The sequence below is a fragment of the Typopeltis vanoorti genome, chromosome 16 (assembly GCF_054136105.1).
Source record: "Typopeltis vanoorti isolate ZY-2024b chromosome 16, IOZ_Tvanoo_1.0, whole genome shotgun sequence".
Lineage (NCBI taxonomy): Eukaryota > Metazoa > Arthropoda > Arachnida > Uropygi > Thelyphonidae > Typopeltis > Typopeltis vanoorti.
Genome location: NC_143564.1, coordinates 21012450 through 21035967, shown reverse-complemented (window position 1 = coordinate 21035967; position 23518 = coordinate 21012450). Strand labels below are relative to the sequence as shown.

At 35.6% G+C, this 23518-nt stretch overlaps 1 protein-coding gene across 1 annotated transcript in view; it reads right to left on the bottom strand.

Moving 5' to 3' along the window:
- Positions 1–23518, bottom strand: part of Usp47 (ubiquitin specific protease 47) — a 572957-nt gene that overhangs the window by 136946 nt on the left and 412493 nt on the right. Inside the window, exons 24-25 of the mRNA XM_090406134.1 lie at positions 16297–16404; positions 1913–2602 (exon numbers count right to left, since the gene is read on the bottom strand). Coding sequence (XP_090262260.1) covers positions 1913–2602; positions 16297–16404 — 798 coding nt within the window. The remainder of the gene's footprint in view (positions 1–1912; positions 2603–16296; positions 16405–23518) is intronic.

The window sequence follows — 23518 nt, the reverse complement described above, 5'->3', positions numbered from 1 at the left end:
TGAAGAACATCAATCAACATAAAAAGAGGCTGTCTAGTGTGAGATAGAAGCAAAATGTATCCCAATAACATGCAGTCATGAATGTGCAAGGTCAGGTCCAGTTTGATGGATTTCTTAAAAAAAAAAAAGCCCAATAATGAACATGGCAGAAGCCCTATCCACACTGTGACCTTTAGTGAATGTAAGAGAACTTTGAAATGAACAGGGATTCTCTTTACTCCTGATGCAGCAGTTTTGAATGATTACTATTCCACAAACATGAAAATGCACTTCATCTTACTAGTATGTTCCAAGACTAATCCTTGTTCACATACATGTGTGCCAGAAATGTCAACACAAACATTTATCAGATGCTGGCATATCCTGTTTGCAACTCTGGCATATCCTGTTTGCAACAGCTGTGGCTGAGTTTATATGGATAGCATTACAATGATTTAAGCAAAGTTCTCCACACCATTGTGTATGGCAAATCTATTTGTCTTGCTACAGCATGTGCACTGTATGCCTACAGCATTCTCATTTAACTGCTCAACCACTGCAGTTGCAATATTTTCAGAATTTCAGATTTACACTTACACCCTCTTCCTGGTTAGAATGTCAAACTGACTGTCTTTTCAAGCAACAAACCATGTGTTGTACTGCATTTGGCATCATTCGGCCTTTTCGCAGTCTTTGGGTGTCTGCACTCATGAAGTGCTGCTGCAGCCTTTTCCCCATTCCTATAGAAACATTTCACAAGCAAGTCACATTCAGGCAAACTGAGAGCCATCCCCACAAGTCGAATGACTATAGAGTCAGTCTTGCTTCTTCATTTATACTGCCTTATGGCTATCATGATATGCAAAATTCACTATTTTCTTATTCATAGCACTCTATTTCTCCTGTTGGTCATTTTTTGAATGATTTTTTAAAAATTAATTTTAATGTGGTTTCATTTTTAATTCGGTTTAATGTGAGAAATGTAAAGTCATGCATTTTGGGAAAAATAGATAACAAGCTGTGTATCATACTGATGGCACTGTACTCCAGGAAATAGATAAAGCTAGAAATTTAGGAGTGGTGGTAGACAGAGAGTTGCAGTTTAGAGGTCATATTGTTAAGGTAGTCATAAGATTATTTGGCCTACTGAAGAACACACAAGTAGAGATAAGGAAGTTGTGAATGTATCAAGGCCATATAAAGAAGAATGACATTTGGATTACTGTGCTAAAGTCTGGTCTCCTGCTTTTCTTGGGGATGAGAAGTCATGTAGAGAATTCAGAAGTGAGCAACCAAGATGCGAGTGGTCTGTGGAAAGTTACCTATGAGGACAGATTGAGGGTGTGTGGACTGCAGAAGTTGGTAGATCTGCAAAAAAGAGGGGATATGATAGGAACATCTAAGTGATTAAAAGGTTTTACAGAACAGATGCAGGGGAAATGTTTCAGTACTTAGCTAGAAGGGTGAAACAAGAGGTCATCCCCTGAAGTGGAGTAAAAGTGTGGTTAGTAGGAGTGCAAGGACTAGATTTTTCACTTGAAGAGTTGTGAATGAATGGAATGGGTTGCCAGAGTCAGTGGTTATCATTTTATCTCTTGTAATTATCTATAGTCCAGTATTCCTATAAGATAACTGGTATCACTGTGCTGTCCTGTTATTTCACTGCTATGACTACAGTTTTATTTTTATTCATTTTTTAAATTTTATACATAGGTTTTCTGCTCAGCAGAGCAAGAAGAAATCAAAATTTCTAAGGCAGCGTATGTTACTTAATTAAATAATTTTATTAACTTTACACTTTACAGGGCTATCCAAAATTTCTACACCATGCTTTTCAAGTTTCTCTTCATCAATGTATAATTTGCATTCTTGTTTATGTATATATATTAAAAATTTAGAGGTATAAGTAAAATGAAAGAAAATTAATACTTACTTCTGTCTCCTGTCTCTAAGTCAGTATATGGGTATGCTCGAAAATAGTGCCTCAATCCATCTTTTGACTGAACTGAGTCAGCTGGACTTTCAGTTTCACCACTATTTTCTTTGCCTGTATCTAGAGAGGTAGCTGACTCATCAGTGCACAGTTTTAATCCTTTATTATTCTCCTCCTGACCAGAATTACTTTCACTGTCAAATGGCACATAAGAATGAGCACTTTTCTTTGAATTACTACTGAGACATTCAGCAACTAATTTTGATGAACCAACACTGCAAGTTGTCAGTCTACTTCCTCCTACTTCCTGTGTATCTGAATCATTTTCCATTTCTGTTCCTATATCAGGAGAATTATTTCGTGGTGATAATTCATCACCTATTAATGTCCTCTCACTATCAGTTAAACTACTATCTTCAGATTGGTCACTATGAACTGCATGAGCACTATATCCATTTGATGAGTCACAGACTTCACTATCTGCTAAGCTTTCATCGTAGTCTTGTGAGGAATCAACAGAACTAACACCTTGACTATTTTTACAGTTGTCCTGATATGGAGAATTTGTAAAATTTTTATCATTTAAATCACATTTTCCAGATGTTTTTAAAAGTTCAGTTGATGTATTATCACTGTATCCATCTCTTGCATTTAAGGCATTCTTTTCTTTAGGACATTCACTTTTGGCTGCTGGAAAAAATAGTAAGAAAATGAAGTACGAGTTTAATCATTTTGGTGAAGGAATTCAAATACTTTAATAATATATATACTATTTTGTATGTTTAAATGAATTTACAAGATTTATGAATATGTATAAATTTATGCTTTTGACTTTATCAAATACAGCATTCACCTGAGTTGGCGAAAGTATTCACACGAGTGTTTTATATGAATTATGTAGTGTATAAAAAAAGAGAGTTAAATACATTCCCCAATCCACAGAAAGGATACATCTGCCGAATCAAAATAAAGTATAATGAACTGATTTATCCCATATTTTGACATTAGTTTTTTGATATGTAACTTCAAGGGGTTGACATATTTCAATATTTTGCAAAAAGCTGCTCTAGACAACAAACATGGTAATTTTTCAAGCAACATCATATGCAAGTCCACACTAGGCAATGGAAATTATCTATTACCTAAAGACTTTCATAAACATCAATACTGCAGCAGGATTTGAACACACCACCTGCTTGATGGAAAATGGAGATGCTATTCACTCAGCCAACCAAGGCTAGCAGACACTCACAACTAGGCATTATACAATGCATAAAGTAAGTAATATATTGGATATTAAGGAAACGAAAAAAAATTATATTGTTTTTTTTTCTTTCCTGCCCAAAATTTTAGGGTGTGATTTTGAATAGATAGGGAGATGCAGTCATTTTGTTTATGTTACTGTTGACCGTGTCTGACATGTGCATTTATTGAAATGATGATGGCTCAATTTTTTTTTACTAAGGCATACACTGCATCCATTTCATTTATGGTTTTTGTAATGTCAATGCAAAAGCTGCTGTTGAGAAACAATACAGTGATTTCCAAATTAATTTCACTTATTTGGCTTAATCAAGCTTTATTAATGTACATTGACATCTGTTGCTTCAGAATATCACATTAATCACCCAAATTAAAAGTAACCTTTTAATTACCAAAATTACTGTTTAGAAAGCCCCAAGTAAAGAGCAAAGTTCTTCTGTACAGACAAAAGAAATATTGAAAAGTCAGTTTATGACCTGCGGAACTTTCCCAATTGGCATATACTTGCAAATCGTGATGGGTGTAAGTACAATTAATTATTTACTGATGAGCAACGCCTGCTTGAGATGGAGTGAAAGATGCAATGGTAGGTATTTACAGACTAAAGAAATTCCTTATAGAACAGCTGAAATGAATTTCTGAGAAAATAGTACCACTAAATTGTGTTGACATATTGGAAACGTAATTAAGTGGACCATAATAGTTTAACCATCATTTTGGAGGATGTTCTTTTGATGATGCAATTACATATGTATTTTTCATTTTAGATAAATTATGGTATACCGTGTTATAATACAGTTGTAGAGTCCATAATTTATCTAAAATAATGCTGTTCACCGTGTAACACAAGGAAAGGATACATATGTATTTTTCATCATAATGGCTCTACAGAATTTTTAAGATAGGTTTAAAATTACCTGAGCCAAGACTATTCCAATTGTGCATTAGTCAAAAAAAAAAGAAAAAAGTCTTTATTCTTGGGTAGCCAGCTTTATTAACCAGTCCTTTAGACTATGCCTGGCATCATATGAGCATAAGTTAATAACACTGATACACTGCATTAGAGAATTTTGGATGCTAACGACCATATATGAAATGCCTAACAAGACAAGAGAGAACGACGAAATCATTACTACAATGTATGGAATTAGTATCCAAGTAGAAGGCAGACATTTTGATTAACTATTACATCAGCTTTATTGATGTTAATTTTTTTTAAATAATTGATTTTCCAATTTTGAGTTTTAACACGAATTTTAACATTTTGTAATTCCTGATGTTAAAATAAATGTTAAGAGAGCCCAGTTAAAAATTGGACCTATGTTGATATGACTCTTTTCTTTCTTTTTTGCCAAAAAATCACTCAAGGAATCAGAACCACTTTAGTTGACTCCTTACATATTACTTACACAAATATATATTGATATATAAATATAAAAGGAGAACACATAAGTTAATATTATAGAGAGCTTGAGTGCCATACATATAACCCTACTTAATGACAGCACTAGTTATCCCTGGAGTTCTATGATAGCAGACATAACATCTGGTATCAGAGGACTCAATGGTTCCATGGTTCTTATTAAGGATGCTGTAAGAAAAGATGACCATAGTTGCTTCTTTTATCGGACAAGAGATGAATGTCTTCTAAGTAGGACATTTGGAAATCTCTTATTAGATCCTTTCAGCAAAATTTAGCAAAGCAATGCTAAATAGCAGTTGACTCATGCCAAATGCCATGTCTTCCACATGTTTCCATTATTCACACTATAATGGTCCTTACAAGCTTAACTGATGATATTATACTGAACTCTTCTTTCTTATTTGAGCCAAATGTAATGCTTTGCAATGAGTAAAACTTCCAAAATACCAACTTCTCCAATTCTAAATTCTCATCCATATAAAACAGTTAATCTGGCTGTCACTATTCTCTGCCATGCATGGTCAGAGGGCATTCGTGTAGACTGCTGAGGTAATGATTTGCAAAATTCACAACATGTACAGCTTAATAACGAATCCATCACTTTATATTTAATATCCCTCTCAATTTCCACTGAACTTAAAACAACAACCATAAAAGTCAAGCAAGAGTGAAAACATTTACTATTACCAATAATCTTACACAATTTGTATGCCTACCAGATGACCCTAACCACTCTGTAAACACTCCAGATCTCTTTTCATTAGTAAAATGTTGTTTGTTCTCTTGACCAGTATTTCTCAAACTCTTCTAGCTATAGTCCACTTGGACAAAGCATATAATCCAGTGGCCTGCTAGCCCCCATTCTCCATCCTTTATCGATAACTCATATTTTACCACAAGAGGTGAGCCTCCCCAAAGAGCAAAATTTCAGAGTAGTTGTCTTTACTATATTCAGTGGAAAATTAGGATAAGATTTTTCAATGCATTTCTCAGTATACGTTGGCAACACACAGCGAGTGATTTTATCTATCACTATACACTTGCATGTTAAGATATACAGCATGTGGAAAATTATAAACATTATTATACTGAAATTAAACAACTTGTATAAAATAACTTTTTTAATTAATAGGATTAATTAAACTTATCTGAACATTTACAAACCAAGACAAGAAACACTGTACTTATTTACTAATAAAATTTTATTGTGGCCCACTGGGAAATCCATGCACCCCACACTAGGCAATTCAAACCACAATCTAGTGTTGATTTCTTCTCCCATGGAAGAAAATTGATGCAGCCACTTTCATATACAGTATGTGTTGTCTAGCATTACAAGAAAGCAACAAAGATGATCTTCATGATTTTTATGCCTCATTTTCTTTGAAATAATTTTCAGTCTTCTGAACCAATATTTACAGTTCACTGAAGCAATTTTTATTGGTATGAAAATTAAATTTTCATATATCACTTTAAATTTTTGTCTTTTGTCTAAGCCTTGATTCTCCAATAAGTGCAAAACACAAAAAAGAACTGGGCATATCACAATTAGTTTTCATCAAATCTCTACTTCCTTTTCTGTTTATACCAAAGCCTAAAATAGCTGTAAGAAAACTATCAATCAATAAATACACCCAAAACTGACTGATGAAACTTGCATCATGATCAAATGGTAATCATGCTTTCTGACTGAGCGTCAACCTGTTTTGCACTTGGATGGGGTTTTTATGTAATTTATTGCAGTCGACTTACCATTACTCTGCTGCATCCCTCTAGGAGTAAGTATTTTATGTCTACAAATATTCACAGGGCTGATCTGCCTGCTTCGAGGGATAAAAACCTGAGTTTCTGGGAAGAAAACCCTCTCCACTCTGTATGAGACCAGCTAACTCACCTTTGACTGAAATGCTTTGAAAAAGGTTCTCTGTGTCATAGAACAGGATTCGACTAAAGATCTTTCCAACCAAAGGACTTTGTCCATACCAACTGAGCTAAAGAAGCTCTACTGCATCATTAACCAAAGAAAAAGCAAATCTCCTACAATCTTACTTTTCCCTTTAATTCTTGCATAGGTGATCTTAGTAAATGTTCTCCTACCATTTTAAATGCAAAACATTCAATGCCCACTGATGTTTTTTTTTTTTCCCAGAAAGAAATTGCAAAATGTTTTCTTAATTGAATATTAAAGTCTCCTAGTAACAATGACATTTCTCTAATTGTACTACTAAGGTTTGTGCTCCAGAATCTTGTGTTCAATTGGTAACCATTCTAATCTGGAAATTATTAGTCAGTCCATACTCACCCATTTCTAAGAAGGGTGAAAAATTTTTGCCATTAATTACCATCCAATATCATTTACTTCAGTTCTTTCTAAAGTAATGAAAAAAAAACATCAATACTCAACTTCTAGCTATCTTAAATCCTCCAACTACTAAACAATTGCCAATCTGCATAAGTTTATTACTTTAACAAAAAAGCAAGTTACCCACCTTTTGCGGCATATACCGGCATATAACATAAGTTCCACCTGCCTCTCCAGTGTATAAGGCATTAAATGCCCCATCATCTCCTGATGCACTTGCAATATACTAACTCAAAACAGAGATAGCTTCCATTGCTTCTTTACGTATTCCAGCATGCCAATCTACAAGTCACAGAATTGCCATCTTTTCTTCTACCGAAATACATTTTCTGTCTTTTTTTCTCCATGTTACTAACGTGGATCATCCACCACCACAACTTGAAAGCAACTATCACACGCTAAATTACGTAGCAGAAATTCTGCAATATACCACGTGCTTCTGAATTGCGACTACGAACACCAACACTGCAAGCTAGTGAAGCGATATTTCACGAACTGTGATTTATTCACTGATATCTAATATTCACAAGTAACAACTGTTACTTGATAGAAGTGTGAATGTGATTTCACAATTTGTGTATGCTCCTTGTTCACGATTTCAATACAGCTCTGTGAATGTGAAATCGCATCACAACACGTTACAGGGTGCCACGAGCTACTGACAGTTTAAAATTACTGATATGAAAACTTCACGGTATCAATTCGTACTGTGATTGAAAAATCACGGTATCGCTCATCACTACAGCAAGCGTGCAGGTCACCGTGATGGTGGAAACGAAACTATAGCCGAAAGCAACACCATCTGGGAACAGAAATGCGCAGATTTCTGCAGAAATCAACTTGAATGAGAGGAAATCTATTCAAAAATCAGTATTGCCACCTGAGAAAAAAACTGCAAATCATGGGAAATAACATACACATCAAGTTGTTAATGGTGGGGAAAACAATATATTATAAGAATAGGTCTTAAGACGGGACCAATGGAAAATTACATAAATGGCAGGAAAACATAAATTGCGGGAATGTAAAAACGGGGTTTTACTATGTATGTATATATATATAAACATCCTTCTGCCTGATTGTTATAACAACAGTCAAGCTAAATGCACTGCCAGAAGCTAAGGGATACTCTAACAAAAAGGTTGGGGACCAATCCCCCTCCAGGTTCAGAGTGAAACTTTCTAGTGATCAGAATCCTTAAAATATTCCAGTTTCCTTAAACCAGCCTTGCCACAGATTTAGCAGCATTATACATAATCATGCTGATTAAAAACTGGGTCATTCAATGGAAATACAGAATTTGTCCACAGAAACATAAAATTATGTGTAAAAGTAAAGTGATGGGAAGGAAATGTTGGTGAGTTCATCTACTACTATGTAAAGAACTGAAAAGAAATAACAATATATGCATAACTTTTGGGATGGATATCAAATGGACCATTATGTTTGCATACTAATATAAGAAGTATCAGAAATAAATTAGTTTGTGGGACTATTCACCCAATGTGCTTTTTCAGAAGAAAAAGTGATTACCAAAACAACATATAGATATTGGAATAGAAATGAAAAGATACAGAATCATCCAGGAAAATAATGAAGTCAAACAAACCTGAAATCTGAATGATATATGCACGTAAACACAAGAAAGATATTTAATTAACCAAATATTTCGGTCTGGAAATAGTAGACCATCCTCAGTGGTATTATAAGAACAGTTAAAAAAAAAAAAAAAAAAGCTGGAATACTAACAATAGATCGTTAAAAATAGAACACGCCGCATGATGTTATATCACTAAGTATAAAATGGAATATTTTGAAGTAGAGACATGATTGAAAAAAAAAAAAAATTAATGAGTAATCTTGATTAGACTTTCCCAATAATGACAATAATGAGTAATATTGATTATATTTTATAATTTTTAATAATCAAGATTACTCATTAATTTTTTTTTTTCAATCATGTCTCTACTTCAAAATATTCCGTTTTATACTTAATACTTAGGGATATAACATCACGCGGTGTGTTCTATTTTTAACGATCTATTGTTAGTGTTGTTCTAGCTTGTATTTTTGTTTTTTTTTAAAAACTGTTCTTGTAAAAACACTGAGGATGGTCTGCTATTTCCAGACCGAAATATTTGGTTAATTAAATATCTTTCTTGTGTTTACGTGCATATATCATTCAGTCTTATGTCACAAGTATCCTTAAAACAGCAAACCTGAAATCCATCAGTATTTGGGTGCAAGCTTTTGTCTGCCAGTATTTCACATTTCATTTCAGTATTTAAATATTTATCCACATTTAATTTTTCTTACAAAATGGAGACATTTTAAATACTGTCCTTATTTTAGTACTCTTAGTTTCAACTATTTTCATGTTCCATGTTTAGCCTACAAAGCAGAGTTTCTAGATTTTACATGGGATTTATATAAAACATGAAGTTACTCTCAACAGCCATAACAGTCACATGACACTGTTATTAGCATGCATGCATGTATTGTATATCTTACATAATATAGCAAAACCCATTTAATTCATGTCTCAAGAGACTGAAAATTATAAATTTCAATTTAATGAAATGAAAATTATATGGAGGTTAATGTCTACTCTGGAGCTACTTTATAAAATCCCTTAGCAAGGGGAGGGTATAACGAATGTTTATATTATATCCTTCCCTCCTATTACCCAACTTCTTGTACCCCACAAACCTTCAATCTTCATAGAAAGCATTCCACACACAAGAAACCACCTCACTCAATCAACTCTGAATCCTCACCACTACCTGTTCATCTTCAAGAATAAACTGAGATACAAAAGCTACACAGAAATAGTATTTATAAAACTTTTAGATAATGTGATCTATAACTTGCTCAAAAAACTGACTTGTCGAATCTCCCACAACCAAAAAAAAATTGTACCTCCAACTAATGATAGTTACATGTGTGGAGTCAAGTCACAAGCAGTTTTTCTGATATTCTTTAGATAAACCTCATCTGCCATTAACAATGCCAGGCAACATGTATGAAAATTTTCATCAGTGACTAAACATGTGGCTTCTAATCTCATTCAGTCTTATATTTTGATCTTCTAAAGCACTCTCACTGTGCATCAAACTACTATCAGGATCTTCACCTGGATCTCTTTCCTGACATTTTTTGCATTGAACAGTTGTTTTTACTAATTTTTTTTATCTGCTATTCTGTTTGCATAGAGCAGGCATACTATACATTCAGCGTGTTTTCTTTCTATTGAATCCAAAACTAGGAAGAAAGGGAAAAAAGGTATACTGGTTTCAAGATATATATATATATATATATATATATATATATATATATATATATATACACTCAATGGACAAAACATTAGAGATACCTATCATCATCATCATCATCATCATCAAATTCCTGACATGTACCCTCAAGGGGTGTACAGGATATGACAGTACTACATGAAAAAATTACATCATTACTAACTTCCTATCTACAATTTTCCTCCAAATCAGTCTGTTACTTGTCAAGACTCCAACATTATCAGATCTTATATTTCTATCGTCTAAGGCACTTTGTGCCATATCAATCCACCTATATCTTGGTCTTCCTCTGGGTCGTTTTCCTGCCAACCTGGCAGAGAACACTTGTTTTGCTAATCTTTCCTCTCCCATTCTATTTAAGTGACCATACCATCTGAGATTAGCTCTGCTAACGCATTCCTGGATGCTGACAATGTCAAGTTCTTTCCTAATATCCTCATTTTTAATATGATATTGCCATTGATGCCATCTGTTCACGCCTCTAATCTTTCTCAGGACCTAATAGTGTCAATACTCCACTAGTGCGAATAACAGCCTGTACTTTCCGAGGCATTAACTCCATTAACTGGAGGTAATTCCAGCCATGCCTATTACAGCACTGTCCACAATTGTGCCTTGGACATTGGTCTCGGATACATGGATCTGATATCTCACTCTACGGCATCCCAGAGAGATGAGATTGGATTTAAATCTGGGGTCCTTGAGGACTATTGGATAGTTCCAAACTCAGATGACTGTTCCTTGAGCAATGCCTGGGTGACTGTGGCCTGGTGGGCATGCAGTGTGCTGCTGAAACAGACCACTGGCTGTTGGATGCATGAAGGACATGAAAGTGTGTAGGTGATAAGCTAGCACATTCTGGTAGCTCACAGCATCTAAACACCTCTCCAGAACACACTAAGAGGCCTAATGTGTCACATGAGAAGGATCTCCAAACCATCACAGAGCCACCACCTCATTGAAAAGAGCTGACCTGCTCTTTTCAAGTATCAGTACAAACGATAATGTGGTCTGATCAGACCACGTGACTCTGATCCACTGTGCAGAGATCCAGTTCTGATGGTTCTGACACAAGGCAAGGTGCAATGCCCGATGACAAGCTGTCAACAGTGGTACACAATTAAGGTGTTGGCTCCCATAGCCCATGGTATTGTTGTGTCCCAATTTATGATTTTTATTCCAATTAGAGAAATTCTGCTTAGCTATGTTCAACTATTATCTACGCACGAGTATCACCAAAAAATTTACTAATACTTAAGTTATTTCTCCCCTTAGTACCCCTAATATTTGTATTTATACTGCGCCTTTTGGGATATTTAGTTTGAGATATTATATACAAAAACAAGGAGAAAGAACTAAAATATGTCTGAAAGTGAAACAATGTTGCAGTCGTGACACTTTATCTCGTTTCTTAACACGTTAATTTCCCGAGTGATTAGGTTCGTATTTTTCAAGGGGTGCATTGGACAGCAATTTCAGACAACTCTTTTATCATTGAACAAAGGTTTATTAAATTCCTTAACATGGTACAATTCAATTTTTGTGATTACTCAATTTAATGCTAAACTAAATACTTACAAACTAACATTAGCTTATTACAAGTAATTAGGCTATAATCCTATAATGAGTATTACGATCATGCCGCCATAACAATTCAACACGTAAATTCATTTGACATGGACAAATAAGATTAATTCACACTATTTAACTATTCAAACTTAAGTAGATTAACTAAACCTTTTTCTGCACTAACACACAACTATGACATTTTAACTTTCCTATACATTACAATAGACATGCAAAATTCTCAGGACACTTAATTATTCACATAACATTAACACTAGCCAGCTTACTTTTAATATATTCTGTCAGATACTAAAGTCCTAGTATAAATTTTCCTTGGTCACTTCAACAGTTCCGTATTAGAATAATGATACTTATTACAGACAAATTTTAGTTAACATTAGATATATTTTACAGTACCTTTCTTTCTTGAGTTTTCATATGGGCCTTTACCTTCTTCTGATTGAACTAGCTTGGTATAACCTCTCCGATAATCTGCTACTCCTACGTTCCTTTTGGAGTTGAACTATGCTTACACAGTCTTAAACTTTCGTAATTCAGGACGCACTTTGAATCATCTATATGACGGCTGTGCAACTCGCGATGTGGATATCGATATCTTTATAGCTTTCCCTTTCTCGTGGTTGTCACTGAAGTTGAAACATAAAGAATATGTTTCCTTTTCTTTGACTCTATGGCATTCTTCGCTTCTTACATAGGAAATCCGGAATCGAAATCCCGCTCACTTTTGTTTCCATGTTGTGACGATGGAGATATAATCCCAATCTTCACTCAGGAAAACCACGTGAAACCTATGCCACCGAGCTCGTAGAGAACTCCTCGGGAACAGAACCAAAACAAAAACCAAAAAGCCTGGTGGGGGTGGGGGGTTTCCAACCCTTTTATACCTGCTCTCCTAACGGCACCTTTTTTAATTTCTTTTCTCCGCCCCCTTCTTGATTTTACTTCACCGACCAATTAGGGTGGCGTTTTTCTGCCACATGTCCTTTGGTCGGCGAGCCAAACGATGTCTCAATCCGGGAATCGGCCCTAAGCGATTTTCTGTTGTTTTTCTTGTGCTAGCCTCTAACTTAATCCCCTTTCAAATTTTCTGTATGAATTTACTTAATATTTTAATCTCTAGCCTCTCACATACCATCTTTTATGAATAATCCTTTTCTGTCTTATTTAGTTAAATTTTCTCTTTTATATCATATTACAACATTAATATATTCTTTCTTTTTGTTAGTTAGTTCAACCAAACACCTTTATATTTTATTGGATGCAAGAATATTTCCTTTTCTTTTAAATAATTCATTTAAATTAGCTATTAGCTTTTATGCAGGGTTTTTAATTTATTTCTCTTCATGTTACACCATGATAGCTGAGAATTCTACATTCTTAAGATATCAGGTGTAACAAAGGTCCCCCCTTTAAAAAAAAAAATTTCTTTAAGAGAAATTTTTCTTTTTTTGAAGTGTTCCTTTTCTCTTATATACGGGGTTCCCCCTTTTTTTTGTACTTTCCTTCCCCCTTCCCTTTTTTTTTTGTATTCATTATCCATATACTCATAACTGATGTACTTAATTTCTTTGGTTCTTATTTCTCTTCCCTTTTCTAGCCTTGCAGAAATTTACCTCTGATTTAATCTTAACTACTTTTGATTTCCTTTCACCGACTACCTCTTCATGTGATGATTTCTTCACTTTATTTATGGGGGACTCACGATTCCTCTCTTGAGACTCATTTCTCTCTTCCTTAAGTAACTCTGGAATTTTTCCTTTCCTTGTAAATTGTCTCCTTCCCAATAAGTATATTTCTTTCCTCATGTAATCACATTTAAAGTCATACCTTGATAGGAAATCTCTGCCTAGGATCAGCTTGGTGTGTGGAAGAGAGGATCCTGGTAGAATCAAAAACTCCTGCCAAACACATAATTTGAACTCAGGCAGGTATAACTTTAGATTCACAGACCTAGAAGCACGAGTCATGGAAGTTGTGACACCTGACACTCTCACTCATTGTTTAAGGTGAGTGATATTATCCTTGGCATGAGGTTCTATTATTTTAAAGTAATCCTCCGATATGATGAATGCTTGGGCTCCAGTGTCTAGCAAAGCATTGCAGTATTTTCCATATGCATTCGCCCTCACCTCCATCTCGTAAGGATGCTCCTTTCTTCCTTGTCCCTTTTTCCATACTCTGTTAGAATATGTATGTGAATCTGAGTCTCTGTCATGAACTCTACCAAAGCGCTTCTTGTTAAAGTAACAGTTTTGAGCAAAATGTCCGAGTTTGTTACAACTGAAACATCTTGAGGGCTCTCTAACGTCTCTTTGGTCACTAACTCTCCCTTGATTTTGAGAAATAACTGTTTCTTGTTGTGGAACGACTTCGGATAGCCTCTGCATAACTGAGTTTAATCTATCGAGAAGGGGTCTTTGCAGATGCTCAACTTCCTCTTTAACCAACTTAGTGGTTTCCTCAGCTCTGCTACAATTAGGCTCTGGGTTTCTTCTAGATAACGTTCCTAATTGTTTCATTACTTCATCTAACCGATCCATAATGGGTTTTTGGAGTATCTCTATCTCTTGTTTCACAATATCCCTGATTTTATCTGAATTAATATAAGACTTTGTCAAATCGTTTATCTCCTGCTTATTGTCCTTTTCTAGTCTCTCGCTTGTCCTTGATCTTTCTCTCCTCTCCTTACCCTCTTTAATATGTCCTTGTCCCTTTTCAGAATTTCCTTTCTCTTCAATTATGTTTATTGACCCATGAACATGTGCGGGACGGAGGTCTCCGAGCAATTGTTCGCGTTCTTTTACAGTATCGTAACATTCTCTTAAATTGGATAATTTCTTATCGAATGCTGTCTCCTTCAATTCAGGTTTGACTCCCTGTCTGAATTGTTGGAAAATGGCCCAGTCCAAGTGAGGCTTTTCTTCACTAAGGACACTAGCTATCGTCAGTAACCTGTTATGGAACTCAGCCACACTTTCCTTTTCCTTCTGAGAGCACCTCTGGAGCTTCCATAAGTTAGGTCCCAAGCTTCCCAGTTTGGAAAACTCAGAAATTAGGACTGACTTAAATCAGGAGTAATCCAGGGTCTCCTTGAGAATGGGGGAAGAATACAGGAAAGCTTTAGCCTTTCTCACCAGTTTACTTCGGAGTAGGACTAGCAACTGAAAATCAGTCCATCCTCCAACTCTTCTAAGCTCTTCTATATAACTAAAGAAATTTAGGACGTCATCAGTCTCCTCGCCTGAAAATTGTGGGAACACCTGCTGTGGGTTAATATAACGAAAAAATTCGCTGTTGTCCATGCTTAAACTACTGGAGGGTTCAGTCATACTTGCATCCAATTTACACTAATTTACTCACTAAATTTCTCAACAAAACTTAACTAAACTTCTACCTCTCAGTTGTCTGATCTGCTACCAAAACCAACTTGTTGTGAATAGCTTGTAATTAAGATTTATTTAGCTAAACTATATCCTTCCGACTGCACCATTTATGTTGTCACTGAAGTTGAAACATAAAGAAATTCTACATTCTTAAGATATCAGGTGTAACAGTATGCTGTACTGTTCGCTGACCAATGCTGCTCGGAGTTTCGACACTGAAACTAGGCATAATTTGTTCTGCTGTTGCCTGGCAGTTAGTCTGTATGAGCCTGGACAGTTTACATCGACCCTGATCATCAAAGGCAAGTGGTTGGCCACCACCTGCTTGCTGGGTGCTCTTATGTCTGTTGAAGATTCCTGATACGGTTGTTCTTGAGAATCCTAGGGGTTCTAACCTCCTGGGCAATAGAATGACCCATCTGTCTTGCACCGATAATACATCCATGAGCAAAGTTGCTAAGATTGCCACATTTACTCATGTTTGTCAATTGCAATACAGTGATGTCAGCCTATTTACCGTCTGCATTTGGTTTGGGTATGTTTCACACTGTGTGGGGGATGTCAGTGTCAACTTCTGATCATCCCTATCGCTAATGTTTTGTCCATTGTGTGTGCATGTGTGTATGTATATATATAAATTAACCAATAATGAAGAGTATTTCTGCATTTTGGTGGTATATTAAATTAGTAAAAACTGCAACCAAAAGTTTTCTGAACCACAAAATGATTTCTCCCATCCAAATAGCACACTCTCAATCCAACTCACTATTTCAACTTTTAGTCTCTGTTGTTAGCACTACATTAGCAATTTTACCAGCAGAAAACTCACATATTATCACTTGTAAGCCAAATATTTGAATAGATGGATACTTCTAAAATCAGTTCTTATTAGACAACCCTGTTTTAATAGTGCACAAAATGTATGTATCATGCAATATAATTAAATTTTGCAAGATTCAAAAACTATTCAGCTTAATTTTCATTACTACAGCTATTAATAACTACTAATAATACTCTTTTTAAATTATCAATATATAAAATAATGCAAATCTTACAAGCTTCTAAATGCATTTCATCACAGTCAGTGTCACTGTTAGAATCATCTGGTGAACCATGACCATTACAATCTTCAGTTGAAGGAATGCATAACCTTTCTAGAATCTCTGAAAAATACACCTATTTTTATGAATACTGGTCAATATGTTATTCTTAAATATAACAGTACTGAAATAATTTGAATTACACACATTTAGGAAATCCCTAAATCCAGAGGTAGAAAGCATATCTACTACCATCTTTATCGACTGCACATGTTACTTGTCTATACATTTCTGGAATAGCAATACAGATAAATAATGAATTGAGACATCAATGATTGATATTTATTCTTCTTATTATTTTCCCAACCTCCATGGAGACACAAGGATCATCACATTGATGTGACTGATCATCACATCAATACTAGCAAACACAAAGAGCATCATCAACAGTCTCTATGTTAACCATCCTCTCAGGCAATGCGTTCAATGCCTCCTACTACTACTACTCTCCATGCAAAAATACTTACTTCTTACCCTTTTCCTCACTAATTCCTTTTGTAACTTCTCTTATGGCCTCTGTATGTCCTCTTATCCTTGTTTTCTCCCTCTTTCTACTACATGAAAAGTCTCCTTAGTGTTAATCTTATAATAACCCTTTCAACAGCTTCAATGTCTCAATCATATCACCCCTTCGTCTTCTATCAACCAAACTCTGTAGTCTGAATGCTAGTCTATCCTCATAATCAACATTGTATAGTCCTGATATCATTCCTGTTATCCATCTCTGTACCTTCTCCAAGGTCCCTTCATCTCCTTTAAATTGCAATGAACAGATCGGAACATATAAATATGGATGTGGCCTGATCAAAGCTTTATACATTGGGACTACCACCCTTTTATTTCTCATAGTCAGTGTCCTCCTCAATATTGCAGCAGCTCTATGAGATGTCTTCACAACATTTCCAATATATCTGCTGAACTTTAAATTTCTATTTATAATCACCCCAAGATTCTTGCTTCTTCCAGCATCACTTCACAAAGTGAATATGAGGCATTCCATATGTGGACCCCAAATTTCAAAACCTTACATTTAGTTGCATTAAACTGACATTCCAATTGTTTCCCCCCACCCCCCCGGTTTCTCTTGTATTCCTGTTCATATATATTCCCCTCCCCATGCAGGATTGGGGAGGGGAATATTATGCTTCAGGGACGTAATTGTTGTTTTTTAAATGTCAAAAGTTCAAGACTGATTGATGAATTTTCTTATAATTCCATTTTCATTGATAAAACAATTTTAAAATGATGAAAATAATTATTTTGGCTTGATAGAATTTAATGAAATTTGGTATTTAGGATTATTTTTAAAATTTGTTGAGTCATTATTGTTATGGGAGATTTTAACTACAGAAGTATAGATTGAGGAAAGGAAGATGCATATAGCAATAAGGGAATGGAATTTCTAGAATTCTTGAGGGACAAATGTCTTAGGCAACATTAACAGAGGGAACAAGAGGTTCAAGAGTTTTGGATTTGGTTATAGCATCAGAAGAGCTGACAATAACTGAGATGGCATCTCTCCCACCAGTTGGAGAGAGTGACCATGTGGTTTTGACTTGGAAAATGAATAGACATGCAGGAGTATCAAAGAGACGGGAATGTATGTGGAATTATAAAGCAGGTGATTATAATAGTCTTAGACGTTAACTTGGGGAAAATTTGTGGAGGGAGGAATTGGAAGGCCGGGATATCATTAGTGCTTGGGAAATTGTGAAGGAATATTTGTTAGCAGCAATGGTAAGCTGTATTCCACGAGTGAAGAAGAGGACACAATTTGGAGTAAAGTGGATGAAAAACAATATTAAACAGGAGCTACATGCGAAAAAGAGGCTATGGAAGATATATAAGGAGACAGGTGAAGAGAAGATGCATGAAGAATATAAGCCACAGGCCAGAAGAGTGACTAGTCTGGTAAGGAAGGCGAAACTGGAATATGAGAAAAGATTGACGCTTAGATCCATGGAAAATCCTAGGGAATTTTTAAGCTATCATCATTATTATTTTTTGACACCTCTAAGGAGTCCAAAGACTGATCGAGGGAGAGTGTGCCAACAGCATCGAACGATTGGTCCCCTTCCAACTACTAACTACGCTCAAACTTACTTAACTGAGCCATTAGTAGCAGAGGCTCTACCAATCGACCAATCTTTGCCGACACTGTCTGCGATATTCAATCCCAGTAAAAGAGAACTGGGTGAGGAGAAATGACTGTGAAAGAATGACATTGTGGGATAAAAATGGGAATAGAGTGACTGATGCAGAGAACATAGTGGAATTGTTCAATGAACACTTTATTGGAGTATTTCATCCTGGAGCAGTCAATTTGAATAGTAGAGGGATAGGGCAGGTTCGAGGTTTAGAGGTGCAGGAGGAGAGTGTGTTCCACATACTGAGTACTCCGGATGTTAGTAAAGCTGTGGGACTGGATGGTATTTCACCATGAGTTTTGAGAGAATGTGCAAAGGAACTGACAGTTCCCTTGACCTGGCTTTTCAGTGAAAGTCTGGCTGCAGGAAAGGTGCCCATGGAATGGAAGGAAGGTAAGATAGTGCCATTGCATAAGGGCAGTAGCAGACTGGAAGTGTCTGATTATAGGGCAGTTTGTGTATTATCAGTAGTTAGTAAGATCTTGGAGAAAGTAGTGAGGGACCATATACAGCATTGGGCAGATGAGGGTAAGTTATCAGTGAGAGTTAACATGGATTTGTGAAGGGGTGCTCTTGTTTTAGCAATATGCTAGCCTTTTATGATAAAGTTACAAGAGCATTAGATGAGGTTTCGAAAGGCATACACTGCCATTTTCCTAGACATAGCAAAGGCATTTGACAGGGTGCCACATGATAAGCTGATATTCAAGTTGCAGCACATAGGTCTGAATGTCAGATTGGTCAACTGGATTCAGGATTGGCTGTCCGATAGTTGTCAGAGAGTTGTGTATGGCAGAGCAATATCAAAGAGGCAGAAGGTTACAAATGGGGTTTCCACAGGGCTCAGTACTGGGATCTATATTGTTTAACCTTTATATCAATGACATTGTCTGTAGATTGCAAGGGGATATTCGGTTGTTTGCGGATGATTTGAAGCTGGGAAGGTTTATTAGTAATAGTGCAGATGTGGTAGCCCCACAAGAGGATTTGAATAAGCTAGATAGATGGGAAAATGAATGGGGGTGTCAGTTTAATACAGCAAAATGTAAGGTCTTGAGGTTTGGGACACATCAATAAGAGGCTGCATACTCTATGGGAGGAGTTAAACTGAAGGAAGTAGGCGAGACAAGAGATCTGGGTTTGATGATTGATAGAAACCTGAAATTTAGGGGCCATATTGCAAAGGTAGTGAAGGTAACGCAGAGGATTGCTGCAATAATGAGAAGGACACTGACCTGCAGAGATAAAATGGTTATCATTCCATTGTATAAGACTTTGATCAGACCACACTTAGACTATTGTTCTCAGATTTGGTCCCCAGGATTTGAAGGGGATAAATTAACTGTGGAAAGGGTACAAAGGTGGATAACAAAGATGGTGTACAATGTTAGTAATGAGGATCGGTTGAGGGAGTGTGGACTGCAGAGTTTGGTGGATAGAAGAAGGAGGGGTGATATGATTGAAACTTTTAAACTGTTGAGAGGTGGTTACAGGGTTGACACTGGGGAGTTCTTTCGCTTGGTTGAACAGCGGGAAGGAGTCATGACAAGGGGCCATCCCTGGAAGTTACGAAAGGAAACTGTGAGAAAAAGGGTGAGGAGTGATTTCTTTACATGGAGGGTGGTTGAACCATGGAATGCATTGCCTGATGGAGTGGTGAGAGTGAGAACGGTCAATGCATTTAAGGAGTGGTATGATAGACTCTTGTGTTTCCTAGGAGGGACCTCCCTTGATGAATCTTGATAGACTTGTGTTTCTTAGAAAAGACCTCCCATGATGAGTCTTTTGATTCCATGCAGGCGTGAATAATAATAATAATTTCAAGTGGGTGAATGTAATATCAAAATCACAAAATTTTCTCTCCGTATACAGGAATGCAATTACAAAATGACCTTTTTTTTTTTTTTTAAATTTGACATTTAATTTTTAGTCACATGAAAAATACCCATTTTTGTATTAGACAGCATAAACAATGTCCCTCCCTATCCCATTGCTAAGAATTCAGACACAAATTTCATCTGGCAAGAGAATACAAATGAACTGGTGCTTACTTCTTCAGGTGTAATGACGGTTATTTCACATTATCACCTTGATATGATCCCTCAAAGGTAGGGCAGAGATCTACAGGACAATACTATGATAGTACTAAATGATTAAATTTAGATTATTACTAGCTGCCTACAAATAAATTTCCACCAAATTAATGTTATTTGTCATGACTATAGCACCGTAAACTCTTATATTTCAGTTTTCTAAGAAATTCAACTCACCTAGATCTTGGTCTTCCTCTAGGTCTTCTACTCACCATTATGTTATCAAACACCTGTTTTGCTAACTTTTATTCTTGCATTCTGTGTACCATCATTCATCTCTGGTGACAAGTTTTGAATGCTAACAATGTCAAGTTGTGTTCTATATCTTCATATGACCCTACCAATTTTTATCAGAATTCTTTGAACAGTGGACTAATCTTTGACCTTTTCAATTTCTAATCATGCTCAAATCCATAAGATAAAATCCATTTTAAGTCAGTTTATGTTCACAGATAGTTTAATAAATTGACTCCCCACAATACCAGCTTTCATTATTCTGTTACCTTTTTTCATATTCAAATTGCCATCTTCAAGAATTGTGCTTAAATGTGTGTGTGTGTGATGAATTTTACTTATTCTCTGAATTCTCAACTGAGAATGAAGAATGATGTTTTTCATGTTCCTACCTATCTTTTTCATTTTTTATTGCTGATTTTCTTAACAAATTTATTATAGAAACTATTTCACTTGCTTAAAGAGCCCTGAAGATTTATCCTGATTTATTTAGGATATAACATCACCTGCATAAAGTAAAGAGCTGAGTTGAAGATCTTCAGTTTTGATTGCAGGTTTAATGCAATTTTCCTTCCTTCACAATGTGATGGCATGCACAATTATCATATATCACATTTTATTGGAAGCCCAATTCTTGTACCTCCACTTTTTAGCTACTGATTTACCACTCAAATATAGACTATATACTGCTTTTTATCCCAAACACTTCATATAACTGGTGCTCTGATTGATTTTTTTCTCTTGACACCTAGTGGTATGCCTTTAACCCCCCACCCCCTCCTTAAGAACATAAATACAAATCCATAATTTCTGAGATCCTATCAATACTTATTTAGCCAGAAGTAGCAGCTTCTTCAACAAGTTTCTTTTCTACAATTTTTCTTGGGCTCTTAAATATGCTTGCATAAATCTTACCTGGAATGCTTAGTCGAGAAAATCCTTGGTAATTCTCTTATTATTTATTTTTCCTTTTTATAGATGGCATGGCTATGACCATTCTACTCTAATCATCTGAATGTCTGAATCATCTGTGCAATCACTGTAAAACTTTCATACCTTCATATTTGAGCATCGATTTATGTGATTTCCACACTGAGGGTGGGTTAAGGTTTTTATATTTTATATTATATTTTTGTATGATTTTATACATTTTCCAGATAATCCAGAAATACTGTCAGACATGGAATTTTTTTTTTTTTTTTTTTTTGAGTTACTTTAGCAGAGTGGTGGTGGTTGTGGTTGTGTGGTATTGCACCAAAGGATGAAATTTATCTCCCACCTAAAGATAATCAAAAAAACATATATGCCGATAGCAGGATTTGAACTTACTGCCTGTTGGTTGGAAAGTGGATATGCTAAACACTTGGCCAATTGCCGAATTTCTGGTTGAAAAATATTTACTCCAGCTGCCTTTCCACATATCAAGTTTTTACTACCTCGGGTATTGCCATATACTATTGTTAGAATTCCTATTGAATAGTTTCTACTACTGTTCTGTCACTCACACTGAACAATCTTTCAAAGTAATTACTCCAGACATTCAGAATAATTTCAGTTTTTATCATATTATTATTATTATTATGTGTGCCCAAGACAGGAAGGTGTGGAGGAGACTCATAGCAAACAGTGACCCCACTTAAGTGGGAGAAGCTGTAGAAGAAGAAGAAGATTATTATTATTATGTGACACCTCCAAAAAGTTTAAAGACTCATCAAGGGAGGGCACCTACTCTACAACTCCACCACTTAAATCCACCAGATACAGAAAATCACCACTACCATCATTTCCTACACTAATGCCATCTACTGCCCACCACCACTAGTATTTTTGTCTGTAAATTGCATACGTTCTCAAGGCCGATTTGTCTGCATGCAGGATGAAAAACCTGAGTTTCAGGAAGAAAAAACTCTGCTACCTCTGTATGAGATCGGCTAACTCACCTTCAATTGGGAAAAAACCCATATAAAGATTCCTCTCATCACAATGAGAATTGAACTTGGGCATTTTCCAATTGCATTAAGGAAGCTTTTATTATCTGATTTGTTTTCAAATCTGCTTTCTTCCATTTCAAAACTATTCGGTAACCAGAACATTTTGCTAATATAAAAGTCTCTTCACATGACTTTTGTTTAGCTATTTTTACACATAGCTTTCTTACGTTTTTTTCTCTGTATTCTCTTAGACACTTGCTGACTTCCTTGCCTAGAACTCTTAATATGATTTCTTCTTTTTTTGAACTGCCCATTTAACCTCTTCAGTCAGCCATGAATTTCAGATTTAAAGAATTCTTGCAAACAAAATATATTTTATTTTCAAACCTTTCAATATTTTTCCAATAATACATCTATATTCAAGTCTAGTATTCACTTGTGAAAAATGCTCAACTGATTCTTTTTTAACCTGTTGTACACATTTTCTTTTTGATATGATATTTCATTTTTATCCTGCTCAAAACTAAGTGGCAGTTGCTACCTAATTTCAAATTCCTTGTATACTGTTGTATTCTGTACTAGTCTGATGATACCACTATCAACAACTAAAGAGATGGCTAGTATTCTATATTCTATTCCATATAGAATACTATATAGAATATAGTATTCTACACTGCTTGGAAAGAAGTGAACAGACACTATAGTGTGAAAAACAAACAGACATGGTGGTTGTTGTCGAGTCCATTGAAGAGCTTCTAGATATGACCGTGGA